General features: G+C 52.6%; 1 protein-coding gene across 4 annotated transcripts in view; it reads left to right on the forward strand.

Annotated features, from left to right (window-relative positions):
* The window catches only part of COBL (cordon-bleu WH2 repeat protein), a 300,577-nt gene extending 283,044 nt beyond the window's left edge, over nt 1-17,533 (forward strand). For all 4 annotated transcript variants that reach the window (XM_043462499.1, XM_043462501.1, XM_043462500.1 and 1 more), the window contains 4 exons: nt 864-2,695; nt 3,688-3,807; nt 4,453-4,713; nt 16,257-17,533. In XM_043462499.1, the coding sequence (XP_043318434.1) occupies nt 864-2,695; nt 3,688-3,807; nt 4,453-4,713; nt 16,257-16,274 (2,231 nt within the window). In that variant the 3' untranslated portion in view covers nt 16,275-17,533. The remainder of the gene's footprint in view (nt 1-863; nt 2,696-3,687; nt 3,808-4,452; nt 4,714-16,256) is intronic.
* The last annotated feature ends 4,415 nt before the right edge of the window (nt 17,534-21,948 follow it).

Here is a 21,948-nt window from a genome sequence, read left to right on the forward strand (position 1 = left end):
CCACCCCATGACCTGCTAACACGTGGTCTGACTTTCAAAGAGGAGCACGGCGCACAGCATCTCACCAGGGACCCCTGTTCCCGGGGGCGTCCCAGGGACTGCACTTCTGTGCATGTATCAGACAGAATAGTGCAAGGCCTGAGCAGGTACAAACCAGCTCAGTGAACAACCAGAAATCTTTCAAACAAAGGCACACAGACTAGAACGTAGATGTAGGCCTTGCCTGACAACCGAATAAAACAAGAAGGAGGCAGATTTCAGAGCTGACCCAGCCTTTTGTCTGACTCACTTGTCCATTTTCTGTCCTCAGATGGGGTTCTGTTCTCAGTTCTGTCCTCAGATGGGGTTGACAGAGCTAAGAAACCTTTATCAACCTTGGCCTGTCCCTCAGACCCTGCCTGCAGGCCCGCTGTGTCCTTTAGGGCTAATTCATGGGGGCTCAAGGCATTGTCACCTGCCTCTTGGGAAGCAGAACAAGAGCACCTTGAGCCATAGATTCTGTGGTGCTCCTTGTGAACCAAATCAAGAGGAAAGTAAAAATCCCAATCCACCTTCCCACCCTGCTCTGAGGTGGTGTTACTGAGGGCTCGGACTTCAGCATCAATTTGTAAGTAAAGACGCCGGCAAAATGTGGTACCGCAGGGCCTGCCCTCAAGGCATCATGAATCTGCAGACAGGTCCTTGACTGGGTCCTGTGCACTGAGACTGGCTCTGGGCATGTGTAGACGACACCCAAATGACACTAAATAACTTTCACCCAAGGACCCTCGGAGATGAAAATCAGGGTGGGATTTCACTGGTTAAGGGGCATCAGAACCATCCAAGTGGGCTCTGCCTGTGACCTGAGTTGTGCTTCTTTGCAGAAATGGAAGAAAGCTACGAAGCTGACACAAGCTCGCTCAGCAACTCTGTACACGGCATGTCCACCCCCCATGGTGACTCTGAGGCAATCCCGGTGACGTTCATAGGGGAAGTTCTCGATGACCCCGTGGACTCAGGCATGTTTTCCAATAGAAACAACAATGCTGGCTCCTTCGACTTGGGGAGCACGGCCGACAGTAAGGCTCAGCCACCACCCTGCCAGGCCGAGTGCCCCCAGCAGCACAGGCAGAGGTGGGCAGCAGGGCCCAGCTCACCACCTCCTTCCCAGGAGCCTGAGAGAGAAGGCTCAGCCTTGACCAACACCTGGAAGGAGGTGGATCCCAGTAAGATGGAGCCCAAGGCGAGTTCTGCTTCAGCGCTTCACACTCACCACTTGAATGGGAAGGAGGAAGGCAGGGCGCCTGGCCCTGCTCACAGCGGGAGGACCCCAGCCCCCGGGAGGGTGATCCCGCAGCTGGGGAAGGAAAAGGCAAGTGATGGTAAAAGTAATATCTCAACACTACCGCCATGGCATCAACGAGGCCAACTCCCAGCGGGGAGTTATGGCCTTAGATATGGACTCACAACTTATAAAATTGTCCCTCCAAAGTCAGAGATGAAATGCTACGACCGGGGGGCATCCCTCTCCATGGGTGCCATTAAGATTGATGAACTGGGGAACCTGGTGAGCCCCCACGCGCATGCCGGCAGGACTGTAGTTCCCTCATCACCCACTCTGGAGGCAGAAACCCCACCCATTGGAAAAGTCAAAGAATTCTGGAGATCCAATTCTATAGAGAAGCACTCTGGCCGGCCCACGGAGGGGCCCAGGAGGACCCCCACCCCCACCACCCCCACGAATCCGCAACCTCAGGAAAGCAGACTGAGAGGCGAGCCCACCTCCCCAGACCCCCAGGTAACATTGCCCGGGCCCCAGTCCCCCCACTCAGAAGACGGGAGAGCTCTGGGGGAGGGGAGAAGCCGGCCACCCCCGGCAGCCGCTCGTCCCCTCCAAGTGCCAGCAGCTAGCACCGCGGAAGTCCCGTTTCTCAAACCTCAGAGGAGAACGTCCAGTCAGTACATGGCCTCTGCTATTGCCAAGCGGATAGGGGCCCCGAAAGCCCACAGTGACATGGGGAGGGGACAGAATAACCCCCAGAGGACATGTGAAGGCGCAGCACCAGAGCCGGCTGTAGCGCCTCCTGTGGTGAAGGATGGTACCACCCCCGGCCCAAACCCAGGCACGGGTGTTCGCGGTGAGGGGCAGGAATCTACCGCAGGACCCCCTCCTGGATGGCAGGTCAGCAGCCCTTACGGGAAGCTGTCTGCTCAAGACTACCCTCCTGGCATCCACGGAAATCCCCGGGGGTCACTAGTCAGAGCTGCCCAAAGGGACCAGGCTGCTGTGGGGCAGAGCTGTGGTCTCAGTGGGGAGCGGAGCACAAGGACCCACAGGACCGACTCCACATCCGACCCCCAGGGCAAGTCTGACGGCTTGAGCCCCTCACAGCCTCGCTCAGGAGGTGATCAGACTTCCGGCAGTACCCTGGTGAACGGCTCCCGGTGGGCCCCCACCCACAGCGAGCCTCCTTGCTCTCCAAGAGTGTCAGATACAAACGGCCGGGCTGGACAGGAGCCCCCACCACGGGAGGAAAAGCCCAGTTTGTTAAGCACAGGTGTACTTGAAGCTGATGGTACTCTGCCAGCCAGCATCTTCGGGCCAAAGAAGAAATTCAGGCCTGTGGTCCAGAGGCCAGCTCCGAAAGACACATCCCTGCACAGCGCCTTGATGGAGGCCATCCACTCGGCGGGAGGCAAGGACAGGCTCCGCAAGGTGAAGTTATTGGTGGGCTTCTGCCTCAGAGACGCCTCTCCCCCACACCCACCCAGACACAGACCTTAGGTGACATCAGAGGAGGAGGACCAGGCTAGGGATGCGGGTGACTGCATGGGCTTAATTTTACCTGGATTGCTGTCTCCCTGCCTGTGGAGTTGTTTGAATAGAACCACTAAGGAGACAAAACTGATGACTTTGGTTTGCCCACACTGCCTTTAAGGCTCTTGACTGCCCTGGGGAGAGGTGCCAGCAATCCATAGTTCTTGTGTGGGCATGGGGGAGTGGAGGGAGGGGGAGGAATCATCCATAACTGGTCTTTGAGCCTGGAGGGGGAGATGGAGAGTCAGGCTGAGGCCCTGCCCCCCATCACCCTGCATTTTCAGCAGTGGTGGGCTGAAGCCTTGAGGAAATTTTTATGACACCTGCCCTCCATGTAGGAATTTATCACCTTGCAAATGTTATTTAACAGCTACCCTGACACTGAGGATTAGAAACTGTTTCCTTCACTTTGCCACTGAGGAAAGAGGGAGATGACATTTGGGGAGGGTGATCACCCCGTGCCTCCCCAAATACATAGCTTTTGATTTCTGTATTTTGTTGCTGTTGTTTAGTCACTCAATCATGTCTGACTGTGAGCCCATGGACTGTAGTCCACCAGGCTCCTCTGTCCATGGGATTTCCCAGGCAAGAGTACTGGAGTGGGTATTCCCTTCTCCAGGGGATCTTCCCCACCCAGGGATCAAACCTGCATCTCCTGCATTGCCAGGCAGGTTCTAGCTGAGCCACCAGGGAAGCCCCTTAATTTTTGTATAGTGTAAGGTCAATCCAGACCTGCACCTTGATAATTCTACCTTCTAACAGACAGGGATGATAAAACTGACCCTGTAGGCCTGACCTGGTAACTATGGGCTTTCTTGTGTACTGCCTTGTAGTCATCATTTCCCCATCACCTAAGTGACAGGAGTTGACGTCATTAATAAATGTTCTAGACTCCAGAACCCAGCTCAAAGGGAGGGCCAAAGAAACCGTCCTACACGGAGGCAGACTGTGAGCGTTCAGCCCTCCTGGCGGCCATACGCGGCCACAGCGGGACCTGCAGCCTGAGGAAGGTGAGAGGGGGCCCCCCACACCCACCCGCAGTGACCCCCAGAGAACTGCAAAAGCCAGGGCGACCCTCCGATTCCCTAAGCAATGCTAAGTCATCACTGGAGTTGCCAGCCCGGCCGCGGGAGAGGCCCTGAGGCCAGCCTCTCCTGAACACCAGTTTTTCCTGCGCACCAGGGCCCTCACTTCCCACATTCCCAGGACACTGAGCGTGGCTTCAGGGCTGGGTCAGCCAGCAGCAGAGGCGTGAGCCACTCAGCTCCAGGATGGAGTTGCTCCCTGCTGGGGCTGGTCTGATACAGTCACAGGACCACCAGGACTGGAGCTCGGGGACAGGGTCATGCACCTTCTGCAGCCAGAATCCGAGGAAAACCCGGGTGGGCACCTTCTGCTCCGTGTTTGGAGGAGGGGTCCTTCCCACCGATGGGCTGTTGCTGCGTGCGGCCTCGGGGTCTGTCCAGGCAGGCCCGGGTGAGGCAGGAGGGCAGGGGTCTCAGTAGGCAGCCCTGCTCCCTGCCAGCAGTAAGTGGCCTGATGGAGAGCCCCAGGATGGGGAGCAGACACGGCCCCTGGGTTTTTTCAGGGTCTGAAAAGCACTGCCTCTCGGAAAGGACGTTTGGGACCCTGTCATTTCACTGTCTCGTTGCTAGGTCACGTCCTCTGCCTCTGAGGAGCTCCAGAGCCTCCGCGATGCCGCGCTGTCTGCACAGGGGCCGGACTCCTCGCGGGTGGAAGACCTTGGGGTCCAGCCCCAGCTGCCCCCGCCCCCACCCGCTCCGGCTGCCCAGGCGCCCACCTCATCCTGGTCAGCATCGAGGTCTAGCGCGGGGCCGGTCAGCAACCCGGTGGACGCCAGACAGGCCTTGATGGATGCCATCCGCTCCGGCACCGGAGCCGCGAGGCTGAGAAAGGTGAGGGTGTGAGACGGCGCGTGCGCGCTCCCGCGGGCTGCAGGGAGGCCCAGGTCACCCCAAACCCCTCCGCCCCCACCCGCCTTCTGTCCATCTGGGATGCATCCTGCAGGGCCCTAGGTCAGGTCGGGGCCCAGGCGACAGCATTCGTTTGGAAAATTACTGTTTTTGCAGTCCCTTGGGTGGAGCACACGTTTCTGGTTTTTCTGCAGTTTCTGCTCTATCCTGCCTTCTGCTTGGTCTGTACATATCACCTACCTGGTCCCTGAAAGTAGTGGATTTTCTGGGGTCCAAAGTAGGGTTCCCAAATTTTAAGGACTTTGATTAGGTAGGTTTTGAGATCTGCTTTAACTCCAAAATGATTGTGTGATTGGACTGATATTCTTTCCCTGCCCATTTCTAGTGAGAGGGGAGTTAGGCTAATCATAGGGAGGTGGTGACAGATATTACTTTCTGAGAGATCATTTCCAGATCCTAAGCTTAAGTCCTCGCATGTCCCTGAAGAGGTCAGTACTATGATTATTCTCATTTTACGTAAAAAGTGAATGAGGCTCAGAAAACCTGAGTAACTTGGCCTTGGTCACATAGGGCTGGACCTGGTGGGCACAGACGGCCCTCAGAATGAAGGGGAGCAGCTGGCCCATGAGAGGGGTGAGCCACTTCCACGGAGGGGGCAGGCACTGCTGAAAAATTTCCCACCAGGAGCCTAGGGTGGCAAGGAGGGCAGGGGAGGTGGTCCTCAGTGCAGCCAGGGATGCTGTGTCAGCCTGGAATGAAGTGGCCCTAGCACAGTGACCGGGAGCCTCCCTGGGGCCCTGGTCACATCTCTCGGGTTGGCCCCAGAGTGTGTCCCCAGTGCTGGAGAGGTGTCCCCCGCTGTGCTCCGCGGCCCTAACAGGGACCCAAGACATCAGCTAGGGAGAATGCCACGGGCACCCCATTTACCGAGAGCTCAGCCCTGCCTCAGGATGCTGGAAAAAGAAACTGCACTTAACCCCGTGGCCTCGGATGTCAGCCTGTCCTCTGGATGTGGGGGTGGGGGGAGGCAGGGGTGGGGGCAGTTAAAATTATGGAGGGCTTTGAGTTTGTTTTTTACTTGTTTCCATTTCTCTATAATTTATATATTGATGAGCTTAGTACTTGATTACATGAACTGAGGGGAAAGTGAAGACGTTGGGGTAAAAGGCTAAATCAGGGTCCTAACAGTTAGACCTTGTGGACGCTGATGAAGACAGCTCTGTAATTCAAACCTTAGGTAACCTCTCTCTTCCATCCATGTGTCAACATCAAATTGAAAGTAAAGGCCAGTCATGGGTCAGAATAGCCAACATCAAAAAGTCCACAAAAAACAAATCCTGGAGAGGGCGTGGAGAAAAGGGAACCCTCTTACCCAGTTGGTGAGAATGTAAACTAGTGTAGCCACTGTGCAGAAGAGTATAGAGTTCCCTTAAAAAATGTTTTTTAATGTTTTTTTCAAAAAAATAGAACTACCATATGATTCAGCATCCCCACTCCTGAGCATATATCTGGAAAAGACAAAAACTCTAATTCAAAAAGATGTGTGCACCCAAATGTTCAGAGCAGCACTATTTACAATTACCAAGACTTGGAAGCAACTTAAGATCAACAGATGGATGGATGAAGCAAATGTGGTACATATAACACTGGAATACTACTCAGCTATAGAAAAGAATGAAACAATGCCAACTGCACAACATGAATGGGATCTTCACTTATCATACTAAGTAATTCAGATAAAGACAAATATTGTATGGATATCACATATGCAAAATCTAAAAAAAAAAAAGGACACAAGTGAACTTATTTACAAAACATAAACAGATACACAGACATAGAAAACAAGCATGGTTCCAAAGGGGAAAGTGGGGGCTGGGAGTTTGAGACCCACGTATACACACTGCTGTGTGTAAAATAGGCGATCAACAAGGGCTCAGTGCAGAGCGCACGGAGCGGCATTCATTACCTGGTCGGAGCATAGAGGCAAAAACAATCCGAGAAAGCAGCCGCGCTGGGAGGCCCTGCTGACTCAGCGGTAAAGAGTCCACCCACAAGGCAGGAGATGAGGGTTCGATCCCTGGGTCGGGAAGATGCCCTGGAGGACGGCATGGCAGCACACTCCAGTGTTCTTGCCTGGAGAATCCCACGGACAGAGGAGCCTGGCGGGCTACAGTCCACGGGTCTCAAAGAGTTGGATACGACTGAAGTGCCTGAGAAAGCACTCACACGCTCACACACTCACACACACTCACACTTACACACACACACTCACACTCACGCACGCTCACACACTCACACACACACACACTCGTATACACTCACACTCACACACTCACACTCTTAGACACACACACACACGCTCACACTCACACACATACACACACTCACACACACAGAAACACACACACTCACACACGCTCACACACACTCACACACACTCTCACACTCACACACGCACTCTTACACACACATTCACACACACACTCACACTTACACACACACACTCTCACACTCACACACTCTTACACACACTCACACATACACACATGCTCACACACACACTCACACTCTCACACACTCTCACACACTCACACACACACACACACACTCACACACACACATTCCTGAGTCGCTTTGTCACACACCTGAAGCTAACACAATACTGTAAATCAGCTACGGTTCAAAGAAAGAAACTGCCAGCGGTTCCCAGAAAATCCAAAGCAACACAGCCAGTTATCAACCTTGATGGTTCAGCTGGTCCCTGGGAACAAGTTTGAGTTTCTAAAAACATTGTTTTCAGAGTGAGATCCACAAGACATCTGCATCCTGTGGTTGTAGGTTTTTCAGAGGTTTGAGCCTACAAATCTGCAGTTTTACCAAATCACTTTCCACTGAGGTTTGAGATCGTTATCTGTATCATTTGAGCTTTTGATACAGTTTGAATAATGCTGATTATGAAGGCTGTACTCATTTCTCCTGTACTCATATTCTCATTGACTGACTTTGGATGGTTTCAGATACTCCTCTCCCCCCATCTGGCAGGAGTCCTAAGAAACAGGACCGAGAGAAATCTTGCCTCCCATGCCACCTTGAGCCTCAGGCTGTCTGTCTCTTAGAGTGTGCACAAGGGCCTTCCAGAAAGGAAGGAGAAAAAAAAAAAGCAGAGGAAGCTATTTGTGCTATGGGAAAGAAAGTGGGGGAAAATGCAAGGGTAGTGGTAGAAAGGGCTGGGGCCAGGTGGGACCTGCTGGGTGGTAGGTGGGGATGCAGGGAGGATGTGTATCCACACAGCAAGCAACACAGCCTGGGGGGCTAGCAGAAAGAGCCATGGGAGGCCCAGGCCTGGCTGTTGCTCATCACCATTTCAGCTTCCTAGCAGCTGCTTAACATGGCAGTCAGAAGCCCGTGTTTTATTTGTTTCTTGGATTAATCTAAGTGCTCGGACCTGCCTTATCCATCCTGGAAGGGCTGAGGCAGTGAGTCTGGTGTATCTGAGATTTGATGCCCAGAGCAGTTAAGAGATGCCCCTAGACTGACAGCCAGGCCCCAGAGGAGAGGGTGAGGATGACCTGGGAGACCCTGACCGTTTGTCCGCCCAATGCCCCACACCTTACCTGGAGGCCTCATGGCTGAGTGACAGGACTGTGTCAGTGGTCTGCACAGTGACCCAGACCTCTCCACTGGCAGTCTGCATCTCCCACTCTTATAAGCCCTGAAGGACACATGATTTAGGAAGTCAGGACTGTCCATCCACCCCACAGCCTCAGCTCAGCCTCCATCAGGGACGCACAGGGCAGCTAAGACAGACCGGCCGCACCTGGAACCAGTGGTTGTCCTGCTAGAGGTACACACCTGACCTCCTTTTCAAGCGGCTTGCCCCACCGTTGGTGTGGAGCAGCAGACCTGTGACACCAGGGGACATGATGCAATTCAGCTGACTTCCAAGGAGCCTGGCGAGGCAGCACTTCTCTGCGGGCGTGGGCCACGGAGGTCTCTGTGACTTTGCATCAGATGCACTTTCGTACATGTTCTGACACTTGCTTCTCAAGTCATTTGAGCTTTGCCTCTTCAGCCTTCTTTCACCTTTCGGGCTTTTGAAGTTGCATAACCTTGAGGAAAAGATGCTGAGTGCCAGGCTCCGGGACTCAAGCCATGTGGGCTGTGCTGTCCGTGGGTTCTCAGTATGAGCAGACGCTGCTAGTCCTGGGTGTTCAGTGATGCTTCAGGATGCATGTAGCAAGGAGAGCATCCTGGACTGAGGGTGCTCCCTCCTCTGCCGGGTAGTGTGAGGGGCTGCAGTGCCTGAGGCCACCCGTGTCCTCCTCCAGTACAAGCAGGGCACGTGACCGTGCTGGGAGGGTTCTCAGGGACCAGACTCTTACTGCTAAACACAGGCACAGTGACTCACCCTCTTTGAACACGTTTTGTGCTGGCAGTGATGCTGCTTATGATAAAAGACAAAAGGCTAGCTTTGATGTAGGAGGAATCATCCCCTTAGAAGTGAGTTGGCCATTTTTCAAGGCGATTGGAAATCCATTTGCCTCCCTCCACGGTGTGTATTGAACACTCTGCCTCTGTGTCTGTGAGTGTCAGAGCTGCACCTGCTCTGCCTTCCCTCCAGCCCCAGGTGACGGCATCCTTGGCTCTGCTCCATCTGCCGCCCCATCCACAGGAGACATGCTTCTCCCATCTTGAGTGCGAGGATTAGACCCTGGACTGCGCCTCCCCCCACCCAGGGTCCACTTCTGCCTTCCACTCCATCCTGAATTCATATTCATGGTGAAACTGTGCCCATCCAGTCGGACAGCCTTTGTCGGTCTGTTTTGAATGCATCCTTTCAGAGGTCCTGGGATGGACAGCAAGTGCCCTTTTAATCCGTGTTTATATTTAAAACATTCACACATCCAGCCATTCAGCCACAAGCATTTCCTGAGAACCCACCAGAGTCCAGGATCGCAGTAGCTGCTCACGATAGAGACATGAATGAAGCATTGTCTTTGCCCCTGGGGGTTATCAACCAGGAGTAGAGAGAGAGAATGTGGGGTCTGTCCTTGGCCTTAGGGACATCTCCCAAAGTGAGGGACCTGGTAAAAGCCCCAAGGCCTTTCCTTTGTGTGTCCCAGCAGTCCTCCATGGAGGGCCAAGAGCGAGCATCTCCTCAGTTACACTCCTGGGTGGGAATGCTGCAGCTTCCAGCCCACAGATGGGAAGGTGGGGCACAGGTGTCCTGCGACCTTGTCCCCAGCCTTCACCAGGTCAAGGCAGGCCAGCCCGGGCGGCCAGCCTCTGGGAATGCCTCACCAGGTCCCAGGACATCCCCGCCCTGGCTGGGCCCTCCCAGCTGTGCATTTCCCACCTCGGGAGTTAACCGAGTCAGACCACACGTGTGTCCTGGCGCTTGGTCTTGGCAGCAGACCCCGGGAGAAGTGATTAGGCTCCTGACATGACATCAGCGCCCGGGGACCTGGAGCCAGCACAGAAAAGCAACAGCAAGCGTCTGTTCTCCTAAAGCCAGATCCCCTTCACTTGTGGGGAGAGAACCCAAGTTCTGAGAACCGTCAGCCGCCCACACCCCGTCCCACACTGGGCTCAGCAAGCGCAGTGTAGACCTTCGATGTGTTCCGGTTAGGTTGGAATAGTTCAGAGGAACAGACAGGCCAGCTCTGTCTTTGCTGCCTTGTGACCATCCTGCCTGTTGCAGACCTTTCAGGTGACCTCTTTTTCCTACAGGCAGAACCCGGCGGGGAGGGGCGGGGGGGGCGGGGGGGGGGGGTCTGTCATCACAGGTTACCTGCTGAGTGACCCCTGAGGATGCTGTTTCCTCTTCCTTAAAGGAAAAGGTTTCACCTTCTAGTTTTGCCAACTAATTCCTGCATGTTCCTGAGTTAACTCCAAGGCCCCAGGAAGTCTTCCCCTGCCTCCTGTTTGGAGAAGGGACCCGTCAGAGCATTACCTCATTTCCCTGCATAATCACATCACAGTCTAATCTCAGTAATGATCTGTGTAACGTCTGCATGATGCCTGCTCTCCTGCCACGCTGTGAGCTCCAGCAGGTCCCAGGGCTTTCCACAGCCCCCAACACGGAGTGGTTGCTCAGTAACTATCTTTTGGGAGAATGGAGAGGGAGTGGGCATCTTCTGCCACCATATCACCTGACTCTCCAGACCAGTGGCGCAGTGCAACTTAGGGTCCCTGCACTCAGAACTCATTCATTTCGTAATCATCATAAACTTGCCAAGAATCCACATCAAGCTAGAAGAAGCCACCTTCTTCTCTGGAAAATAAGACGAGTTCTGGGCATCTCCAGGTTTCCTCCAGGGGTCCTACTCCCCTTCTGCACAGCTGCTTGACTGACTCCCTCTGGCATCCACAAGTGCCCAGGAACTGATCTGTCCAGGAGGGAAGCTGGCAGTCGGAACACAGAACCCTGCTGCTCCCCGACAGCTTCTCCCCTGCCCTCACTCTGAGCATCAATTCTGTCATCGCGGTTCATTTCACCTTTTCCCATATAAACTTCATTTTCCTTGGCAGACATGGAAGCAAAATGATGCTTGGATATTTTTACAGCTTTCTGGCTTGGCCTCAAACTGCAAGCTTTGTCCTTCATTGTTTTTCTTCTTGTCCAACCAAACTAAGACGGAATCTCTTAGGAAGCGTGAAAACTTAGGGATACCAGGGACCCTTCTAAAGCTTTTCTCTCTGCAGCATGCCTTTGTCCCCTTGCCAGGGAGGGGAGGGAGGGTGGTCTCTCCTCCTGAATTTGGTCACACCTGCCCTAGGGCAGATCCCCTGGTCGTGTGCGCAGACACTCAGCAGCTGACTCCTCCCTTCCTTAGCAAGGTGGCTTAAGCTTGGGTTGACCCGAGCTTTGGCTTTGCTACCTTGTGGCCAATTCTGTTGCCAAGCTCTCTCTCACTGAATTGTCCAAGCCAAAGCTTTTTAGTGCTGACCTGCAATTTCCTCTTTGACACCAAAGTTTAGGACTTTTCCTTCCCAAATAATTTTTTTTTTTTTAGTTTGCTGAGAACTGTGAAAATCTGGATTCGGCCATCATGTTGCTATTGCTGGTGATGAGAGCTCCTTCTAGGCCTTCAGCCAGCCAGAGATTCAAACGCTGCCAGCCCAGGGCCCCTGCACTGGCAGCACCCGGGTCACTGCCAGGAGAGCAGGGCATGTGCGGTCCCGTTGCTTTACTCACCTGCCCTCTAGCTCCCCTCACTGGGCCACACTCCCACCCACCCTCCTGTGTCCTGGGAGATTTATCGTAGCAACTTGGACTGCCTTCTGCAAGGGGCTTCTGCCGTGGGGCCAGGCTGTCGGTGGCCACGGCGTGTGGGGTGTCTCCTGGTGCTTTGTGTTTTGGGGCTGCTGGCGGTACTGTGAGGAGGGGCACAAGCCTCGTGGGGGGAAGCAGAGGTGCCCTGTAATACAGACCCCATCACCCCATTTACCAGAGAAGGAGAGGGCACTCCCTGCCTGAGACTTGCCCAACCCAGATGCAAAACAAGTGTATCCCTACAATGGATCACTTCCCAGTAGTAAAAAGAATGTACAAGCAACAACCCAGAGGTAAATCACAAAACAACTATGCTGAGTGAAAGAAGCCAGCCAAAAAATAAAGTACATGATAGATTGTTCCATTTATATAAAATTCTAGGAAACACAAACTACTTTGTAGAGATAGAATATCAGTGGTTGTATTGGGTTTGGGGAGAGGAGGGATTGAAAGGGGGCTGAGGACTTGCATACTGTTGGTGGGAATGTAAACCGATGCAGCCCCTATAGAAAACATTATGGAGAGTCCTTTAAAAGCTAAAAGTGGAACTACCATATGCTCTAGCAGTTCTACTCCTGGACGTATACCTGAAGGAAATGAAAACATTAATTTGAAAAGATTTGTGCCTGAAGCGCCAATTCTTTGGCCATTTGATGCAAAGAGCCAACTCATTGGAAAAGATCCTGATGCTGGAAGAGACTGAAGGCAAGAGGAGAAGAGGGCGGCAGAGGACAAATTGGTTAGATGGCATCACTCACTCAGTGGACATGAATCTGAGTAAACTCCGGGGGAAAGAGAAACACAGGGCAGCCTGGCGTGCTGCATCCTCGGGATCAGAGAGTCAGATGTGACTTAGCAACTGAACAGCAACAGCAATGTCATAGGAGCATTCGTTTCAATAGCCAAGATATGGAAGCAACCTAAGTGTCCTTCAACAGATGGTGGACAAGGAAAAATGTGGTGTATATACAATAGAATACTGCTGAGCTGAAAGTGAAAGAAAGCGAAGTCACTCAGTCGTGTCCAACTCTCTGCGACCCCATGGACTGTAGCCTACCAGGCTTCTCCATCCATGGAATTTTCCAGGCAAGAATACTGGAGTGGGTTGCCATTTCGTTCTCTAAGGGATCTTCCTGACCTGGGGATCAAACCCAGGTCTCCCAAATTGCAGGCAGACGCTTTAGCATCTGAGCCACCACTGAGCTGAAAGAGTGAAAGAAAAGAGTGAAACTATTATTTGCAACAGCACGGACGGACTTAGAGTATATTATGCCTAGTGAAGTATGGAGCGGGTAGCCGTTTCCTTCTCCAGTGAATCTCCCCAACCCAGGGATCAAATCCAGGTCTCCTGCATTGCAGGCGAATTCTTTACCAGCTGAGCCACAAGGGAAGCCCAAGAATCCTGGAGTGGGTAGCTTATCCCTTCTCCAGTGGATCTTCCCGACCCAGGAATCAAACCAGGGTCACCTGCATTGCAGGTGGATTCTTTACCAACTGAGCTATCAGAGAAGCCCTGTAGTGAAATAAGTCAGCAGAGAAAGAAATACTCTGTGTTGTCACTTATATGTGAAATCTAAAAAATAAAACAAATGCACATAACAAAACAGAAACAAACTCACAAATTCAGAGAACAAACTAGTGGTTGCCAGCAGGGAGAAGGAAGGCTGAGGGGCAAGATACAGGTAGGAGATTAAGAGCTAAAACTACTGTGTATGAAATAAACTGTAAGGATCTATTATGCAGCACAGAGAGAATTCAGCTGCTATTTCATGATAACTTTAAATGGAGTATAATCTAGGAAAATACTGAATCACTGTTTTATACATCTGAAACTAATATGATATTATAAATTAACTATCCTTCAACTTAAATTTAAAAAAAAAGAATTTAAAAACATAAAAGTGTATTTAAAAAAATAAAATAACCCCAATCCATCATCTTACCTCTGGTGATGTTTATACACATGTATATCAATCATGTCAAAGTTTACACTTTAAATGCTTGCATTTTATCATATCATGTATCAATTAACTTATTAAAACAATAATAGTAAATATGCATTTTAAAAATTCCTCCCAAGGACCCAACTCCACCTCTGCCTAGCTCTTTCCTCTCCTCCCCTTCACTGTAGCCTCTAGATGTCCTGACCATTCATACAACTCCACTTCCCCAACATCCACTCCCCTCCTCCACCCCCCTGACACTCCCAGAACTGCCCCCGTCAAGGTCACAACGCTGCTGGCGCCCTTGGACGCAAGAATAGCGTCCTTTATTCTACAGGTTTTCAAAGGTCAGGAAGCGGGATAAGCATACTATGAACAGGATGCTGGCTGCATTTTCCAATAACAGGCTCAATCTGTTTTTCTTCGCACCAACACACATACTGTTTTCTCTGTTGCTTGGATGTTGCTTGGCACACTCATTGTGCTGTTTCAGACTGACAGTTAAAACCTTTGTTTTGAAGTTAGAAGTGTCTCACCTCTGAAGTTGTCTAGAGCTTGAAGAGAAACCTATCAAAAATATAACTAACGTACTCTTTAAAAGTAAGTTTCTCAGCGTTTCCCGCCCTTCGACTCCCTGGATCTCACTGTGCTGTTTGCAGTCACCGAGTGCATCCTTGTCTGTACTCTCCCTGGGCAAGCGCCCTGCACGTTCCCCCTGCCCCTCTGAACCACGTTCTGAGTCTTTTTTCCGGTGCCTCTTCCTTTCCCCAAGGCTGCACTTGTCCCTGGAGTCAGTCCTGTGACCTCTCCCTGGCAGACCCTGCACCGTCCAGACGCCACTGGCCCCCAATTCTGTCTCCATCCCAAGCTGGCCTGGGTGTCAGCCACTTGACACCAACGGTGTGTGTTCCCCGGGCTCCATCCAAATCAGCAGGACCCATCTCCTCCGTCCATGCCTGCAAACTCCAGGTCTCCTGCCATCTCGTCTCTCAGATGGTGTGGGGGCCCCTGCAGTGACAGGGCTGCTGATGGGTCTGGGAGACGGGGGCCAGTGTAAGACACGAGAAGCAAGCAGGCTGAGCCGTGCAGTCAAGGTTGTGGCCCATGGCCGGCCCTCTGCTCAGGCCAGCCTTCCGGGGGTTGCTACTTACTAGTGTTTGGTCTAGGTTGAGACACCCGCTCTGCACCCCAGTTCTCTCATCTTTGTATTGGAAGCATCTTTGTATTGGAAAGCAATAGTGCGTTGTGATTTGGTGGAGCTGAAGCCTTAATGAGATGAGGTTTGTGCGGGGCTGGAAATGGTGCCTAAAACACAGGAAGCACACGGGAAGCATTCTAGGTGGTGGTGGTGGTTACCGTCTTAAGGCATCTACTTGGGTCCTCATATTGTTCGCTTTGATAATACAGTGAAAAGTGGGGCCAGCACTTTCCGAATGTACTGAATCCAGCAGAACCACGGTGAGAAATCCAGATCTCCTTCCACACCATTTCAGGTGAACCTGTCACTTTTCTTAGAAATGCTGTTCACCTTGGCCTTCAGAGGCATGGAAATAGGTCCTTCAAGACCCTGCCATCACATTTTCTGCAGCTGGGCATCCCAGGAGGCTGCAGACCTGGACCCGGAGTGGCAGGGTGAACGGGCGGCTTTGCGCTCACTCACTGGGGTCCCCTGCACTTGCTGGTGCCCAGCAAGCCCTGTGTCCCGTGATGAGGTGGGGATTGGCGCCGTGATCCCTGGAGCCCCCACTCCAGTGTGAGACATGCGCCTGGGAGACCACGGCGGGCCACGTCACCCACAGCCCAGGGGGCGATTGGATCAGCCTCCCCAGGACTTGGAGTGAGCGTGCCTTTTCCTTCCAGGTGGCCTGAACATTCTTAAAAAAGGAGTCCTCATTTTCCAGCAAAAAAGGGGGCATCTGCAACGGAGAAACACCCCAGGCAGAGAGGGTGGACCAGCTCGGAAACGGAAAGACTGCTGGGTGGGAGCTCCAGGAGGACGGGGCTGGGGGCAGTGGATGATGCTAGGAGAAGCTCAGGGGCCTGCAGACATATCTGACCCTGCAGTTGTTCCAGACGTTCTCTCCTGAAGGCAGGAGCCAGTCACTGAAATCCCTCAGACATGTCTGTGTTTCTGAGAGCTTTCTCCCTGGGCTTGTAAGTAGGACGGGTACGGTATAAACACTGGGGGCTGTTACGGGAGAGGAATATTTCGAGGAGGGATTGGTGCACAGCTCCTCAGCGCCTGGATGCCTGCCCCCTGTGCTCCGCTACATCCCTGAGTAACAGTAGGTCTTTCTTCACCGCAGGTGCCCTTGCTTGTGTGAATCAGTGACAAGATGCAGTTGTGGCAGAAAGACCTCCCGAGGGATGCCCACAGCCACGCTGATGAGCGCCACGCCCGGGGGCTTCAGGATCTGGCAGCTCCCGTCTCCAGGCCAAAACTCGCCTCTTTGACTTCCGCTCCTGCATTGTGGTTAAAACGGATGGGGATGCTGCTCTGCCACACGGCTTGTGCCAAGCAAATGTATTTGCCTCTGAATACTTAAAGTTGCCAATAAACTATTCTTGTTGGCAGGTTAATGGGACTGTAAATGCTGGGCCATCACGCTTAATTATATTGATGGACAGAGTGGAAAGAATCATGCCTTAGGCCGATTTTGGATCTTTGAGACTTTTACCACATGTAGATGGTTAAAACCATTTAGTTGTTGAAAATCTTTCTGAATTCTAGGGAAAGTATGTACATGAAATAACCTGAATGTCTTATGCTACTTGATGCAAGAAGAAAGAGTTGACAGGCTTTTTCAAATGTGACTTCACTGAGTAATGAAAGTATTATATTCTTATTCCTCCAACTGGGATAAAAACCTCATGAAGGGTTGCAGACCGTGATCTGACCAAGTAAGCTATTAAGAATCAACCAGTCACGCGGAGTAGCAATCAGACGTGATGTCTGGGGAGGGCAGGTCTAAATTCTCCCCAGGTGGCGGTGGCGAGTTCAGAAGGACTTTGCAGTGGACGCATGCACACGTGGTACGCTGTCCCCACCGCGGGCTGTGATGTGCCACAGGCCTCTCCCGTGGAAGGCTGAGCACAGAGCCCAGAGGTTGCCCTGGGAGCCTCGGAAGTCCTCCCCAGGGCAGGAAGGAGGAGACTGGGCGTCTGAAGGTCACTCCCATCAGATCACGACTGTGCTGGCAGTTCACGCGGTGGGCATGGTCTCCCTGCTGGGTGCAGCAGGCGAGTGGCTCGCCCAGAATCACAGACCAGGGCACTCAGTCTCCCGTGTTTATCACAGACAGTCCACTACGGCTGTAGAGAAAGCTCTTTAAGAGATTAATAGAAATCTAAAGGAATTCCTGAAACAAAATTTCTGTCTTAAGGAAACAACAAATACACGAGATCGTTTGTATGTTTCACAGTGATTTCAGATCAGGCATCTTGTAGGAAGGACTTGCTGTGTGTTGTCTGATGAATGCCCCTCACCTTTCCTGGGCAGCGAGGGCATCAGGCAATCACTCTTACATCATGCTGTCTCCACTGTTGGTCTTCTAGTGCCACAAATAAAAGAAAGTGAAATTGTCGTCCTTGTGTGGATTTCATGGCTCCGCTGGGTACCCTGTCCCCAGAGTAGAAGGAGTTGCTGTCGTTGTTCAGTCGCTCAGCCGTGTCTGACTCTTTGCAACCCCACAGACTGCAGCATGCCAGTCTTTCTCGTCCTTCACCATCGCCCAGAGCTTGCTCAAACTTATGTCTACTGAGCTGGTGATCCCCTCCAGAAAGGAGAGTTTCATTTATTCAGTGAGTCAGCCCTCTTCTGCACTCTGGGTTACAGCAGATGCAAAACAGACAAGAATCCCTGCCTTCATGGTGTTTGCATCAGAGTGGAGGAGGCAGACCATAAATGTACCGAGTTCACTTAGAGCCGTTACGTGATTAGGAGAAAAACATGCACAGGGATGAAGCATTCGTAGAGTGATGAAGAAAGGCCTCTTGCTGCAGTGACATCTGAGTGAAAACCTGGAGAAAGTGAGAGCAAAGCGTGGGTGGAGGCCTTGCTGGCGGGAGAAAGGGCAGGTGCAAAGGTCCTAAGGCAGGATTTGCCGCAGTGTTGGAGGAAGGGGTGTAGAAGGGCACGGTGGAGGGGGAGGTGGGGACGGGGGGGAATGTCATACAGTTCCCCCAGCGTCTGGCCCCTGTCTTCACACATGGGTCCGTGCCCCGCTTCTCAGGGAAGCCTTGCTCCCTGGCAGGCTGCGAGAGCAGCAGACATGAGGACGGCAGGGCACACCCCAAGGATGATAAAGGTGGCCCCCGGTTTATATTGCTCACCTGATACCAAATGCATTCTTTGTTGCCTTAGCTTACATTCGGTACCCACGCTGGGTTTGGGCTGGGGCATGGAGAGTGGGACAGACGTCTACGTTGCGCTTTTGCCTTTTTGCAGACTTTCCCAGTGGTGCTTGGTGGTTCTCACTGCGGGTGAGGGACCATTTTCCAGATGAGGAAACTGAGTCCAGGAAGATTAAGCCTGATGATGAAGAAGCTGCCTCACATTATCCTCATTCCTAACTCGGCGGGTTGCACCCTCCGTGCCTGCTCCTAAGCCTGTGAGACCCACCCGCATGCCCCGCACACCCCCCCCAACCTCCGAGGTCTCAGCCTCAGCTCTCCTCCACGGGGAACCTCCTCCAGGGCACGGATGCACTCAGAGGATGCATAGCCCGCCTCTATGCCCGAGATGCACAGCACCCCAACTCCGACCCCACCAACTGGGAAGCCCAGCTGCCCCCCCTTACAGCGCCGCTCCCCATGTGCCCCCGAGGCCCGGCCTCCTTGCCAGCCCTGCAAGCTCCCTTCTGCTCCTCCCCACACATCAGTCCTTATGCAGCCACATACCCGCCTTTCCACCACAGCGCATCGGCCTGAGCACAGGAGGTGGGCCTGAATGAGCTTCCTGGGCCCAGTTTACACCTATTAGCCCAGCAAGTTACTAATCATGTCTCGTCTTTCTCTGCAAAGGCCCCAGCTGAGACCGTGAATAGTGTCTCCCTCATTGTCAGCTCCAGACAGGGTGCTCAGTAAGTGCTCAGTGAGAGAGAGAGCCTCATGCGCAGTGAGACGAGCCTAGGTGGCCTGTGTTCAGTCTGGGATTTTCTCATCTTCTCTCTGCCTTCAGTTGCAAGGAACTCAGAGGAAGGACTTAAGGGGCCAGGAGGCAAACCCCCAGGGCTCCAGGAGGCCAAGAGGGTCTCAGAGGGGCTGAGAGAAGGGCCCTCAGGGAAGCCTTCCCGCCCTCGGCTCTGGCCACAGCCTTGGGGGGCCCTGGAGTCGCCTGACTGCATCAATGCTGAGTCCAGCTTTCCCCATCTTCCAGGATCAAGTCATTTCCTTGTCCCTGCAGCAGGCCCTCAGGGCAGAGAAGTGGCACTTCTGTTTCCGGGTGTTTTTGGAACAGCTTCCTACTTACTAAGAAGCCCACTCTTAAAGGGGATTCAGGGCAGCCTGGGTGATCTGACTCCTACCCAGGCTCCAGGGGGACCCCAGGATGGGCTCGATCTTGTGGCCGATTCTGGGTGCAGCCTGCATTTCTGGACCACGTCTGCTGCTCGAGCCCTCCCTCCGCCCTGCTCAGCCTTGAGGCAGTGAGACAGATCACCCCAGGGAGAAAGTTCCAGAAGGACCTGCTTAGTCAGAGTCTGATGGGCAAATGCCCGACCAAGTGGAGGATGGAAGTTCTCCAAGGAGGCAGCCCAGAGCAGCTGGAAAGAAGGGGCGGCCAGTGTGGGAGGGAGAAATTTCCCTCGGGGGCAGGTCTGCGGGCAGAGGGCGTGGGTGGCCCAGCCCAGGCCTGAGGGCAGAAGACAAGCTGGGGGCATCAGGGGAATCGGCGATTGGCTGAGAAGGGACTGGAGAGGAGGGTGATGTCACCCTCTTCACTTCTTTGGAAACCTGTGAGCGGTAAGCAGGGCTCAGAGAACCAGGAATGACAGATGCAGTTAGTTCCCTGGCGAGCAATGGCATGACTTCATCAAAACACTTCCTGGCATCAGGGATTAGTCCCTGAAGGCTCCCACAGACAATGAGACCCAGAAAAGCTCAGAGAAGGCAGGGAGGGAACCTGTCTCTAGAAGGCGACGTCTGGGAGTTCCTGGGTTCCACCAGTCTAATCTGAGATGGGGTTTCCCTTGTGGGAGGATGCTGTCTCCACAGCCCTGGAGATCGTGGCTCTGAGTCATCTGTCTCCAGAATGCTCTCCCATGGGAGACTCTGCCTGGTGAAGATGAGAAGAAGGAGGGCCCTGGTGAGGGGTGAGAAAGGAACCCAAGTGCCGAGCAAGTGCCCAGCCGAAATCCAGCTGCAGTGAGACTGGGCACAGAGAAATCTTTAGACGAATTTATTACACGCCCTCATCCAGAGGAGGAAACTGAAGCATAGAAAAGATGACTTTTGCCAAGATGACGTGGCAGGTGAGGGTCTCAGCAAGAGCCGAGGGTGCGTCCTGGGGACCAGGGCACTCCATTGCTGCTCTCGGGGTCCCCGGGGGCCCATGGGCAGCAGGACCAGGTGTGGCCCCAAGGGGGCACAGCACTGGACTCCCAGGTGAATCCCATCTGGAACATCTATCCAAGGACACAGACTTCCCAGACCACGGGCTCCTGGGGCGAACGTGGCAGACGTCCTGAGCTGGGAGGATTTATTTTCTCTTCTCCGCTTCCTCGCTTTTATCAGATTTTCATTCTTAAGCAAGTACTCATCTGATCATTTCAAAATTAGGCATGGACAGTTGCTGTCTATGACTCTGAGGCTGCCTAGGGTGGGACACAGTTCCTGGCTGAGTCATATCCAAGTGCTCCTGATTTCCCTAGTCCCTGGTTCCCAGGATCTTGTAGTTCCCCAGTTAGGACTCTGGACTCCAGTCTGGCTCCCAACCCTGGAGGCCACCCTCCGAGCATCTCCCAGCAACTTCCCCGCAGCAGCTCAGCTGTCACCCACAGTGGGCTCCGCCAGAGAAGGGCAACCTTTATAGAATGATTTACCCCATCGGAACACTGCTGGGGTCTGGTGCTGAACGGTGTCAGCTGTGGGAACTGGACATCTGCCTGCAGAGTGAACGACGCCGCCCTCACAGCTGCTGTCTCAGGATGAGGCAGTTTTGGCATCTGACCTGGCCTTTTAGACATTGTTCTGGGTTCAGATCCAACCCACAGAACAGGTTCTGGTAAGAAGCATGTGACAGGGCGGTTAGGATGTGACCCTGGAATCAGAAAGACTCAGATGTGAATCTTGGCTCTGTCACGCATTACCCCAGGCCACATGATGGGGACAAGCAATTTCATCTGAGTTTCCTCATCTACAGCATCAGCAAAAGTAGTCTTGAGAACTAACAGTGATACATGTGCGTGCTAAGCTCAGAGCTTGACACACAGGAAGCCCTCAGCAAAAGCTAACTATTATAGTAGTGATGATTTTCCTTATTAGTGTGAAAGCTCATGTATTAGTTCTAACAGTTTTTTGATGGAATCTAGGATTTTCTATGTATAGTACCATGTCATCTGCAAACAGTGAATTTTACTTCTTTGCCAGTTTGGGTCCCTTTCATTTCTTTTTCTTCTCTGATTGTTCTGCTAGGACTTTCAAAACTGTGTGTTATAAAACTGGTGAGAGTGGACATCCTTGTCTTATTCCTGATCTTAGAGGAAATGCTTTCAGCTTTTCACTGTTGATATAATGTTGGCTATGGGTTTGTCATATATGACCTTTTTTATGATGTATGTTCCCTCTATACTCGCTTTGTTGAGAGTTTTTTTTAAATCATAAATGAATGTTGAATTTTGTCAAAAGTATTTTCTGCGTCTATTAGCATAATCATAATATTTTTATTCTTCCTTTGTTAATGTGATGTGTCACTTTGACTGGCAGATTTTGAGCTCTCCTTGCATCCACAGGATAAGACCCAGCTGATCATGGTATTTAATCCTTTTAATATATTGTTGA

Source organism: Cervus canadensis, chromosome 3, assembly GCF_019320065.1.
Source record: "Cervus canadensis isolate Bull #8, Minnesota chromosome 3, ASM1932006v1, whole genome shotgun sequence".
Classification (NCBI taxonomy): domain Eukaryota; kingdom Metazoa; phylum Chordata; class Mammalia; order Artiodactyla; family Cervidae; genus Cervus; species Cervus canadensis.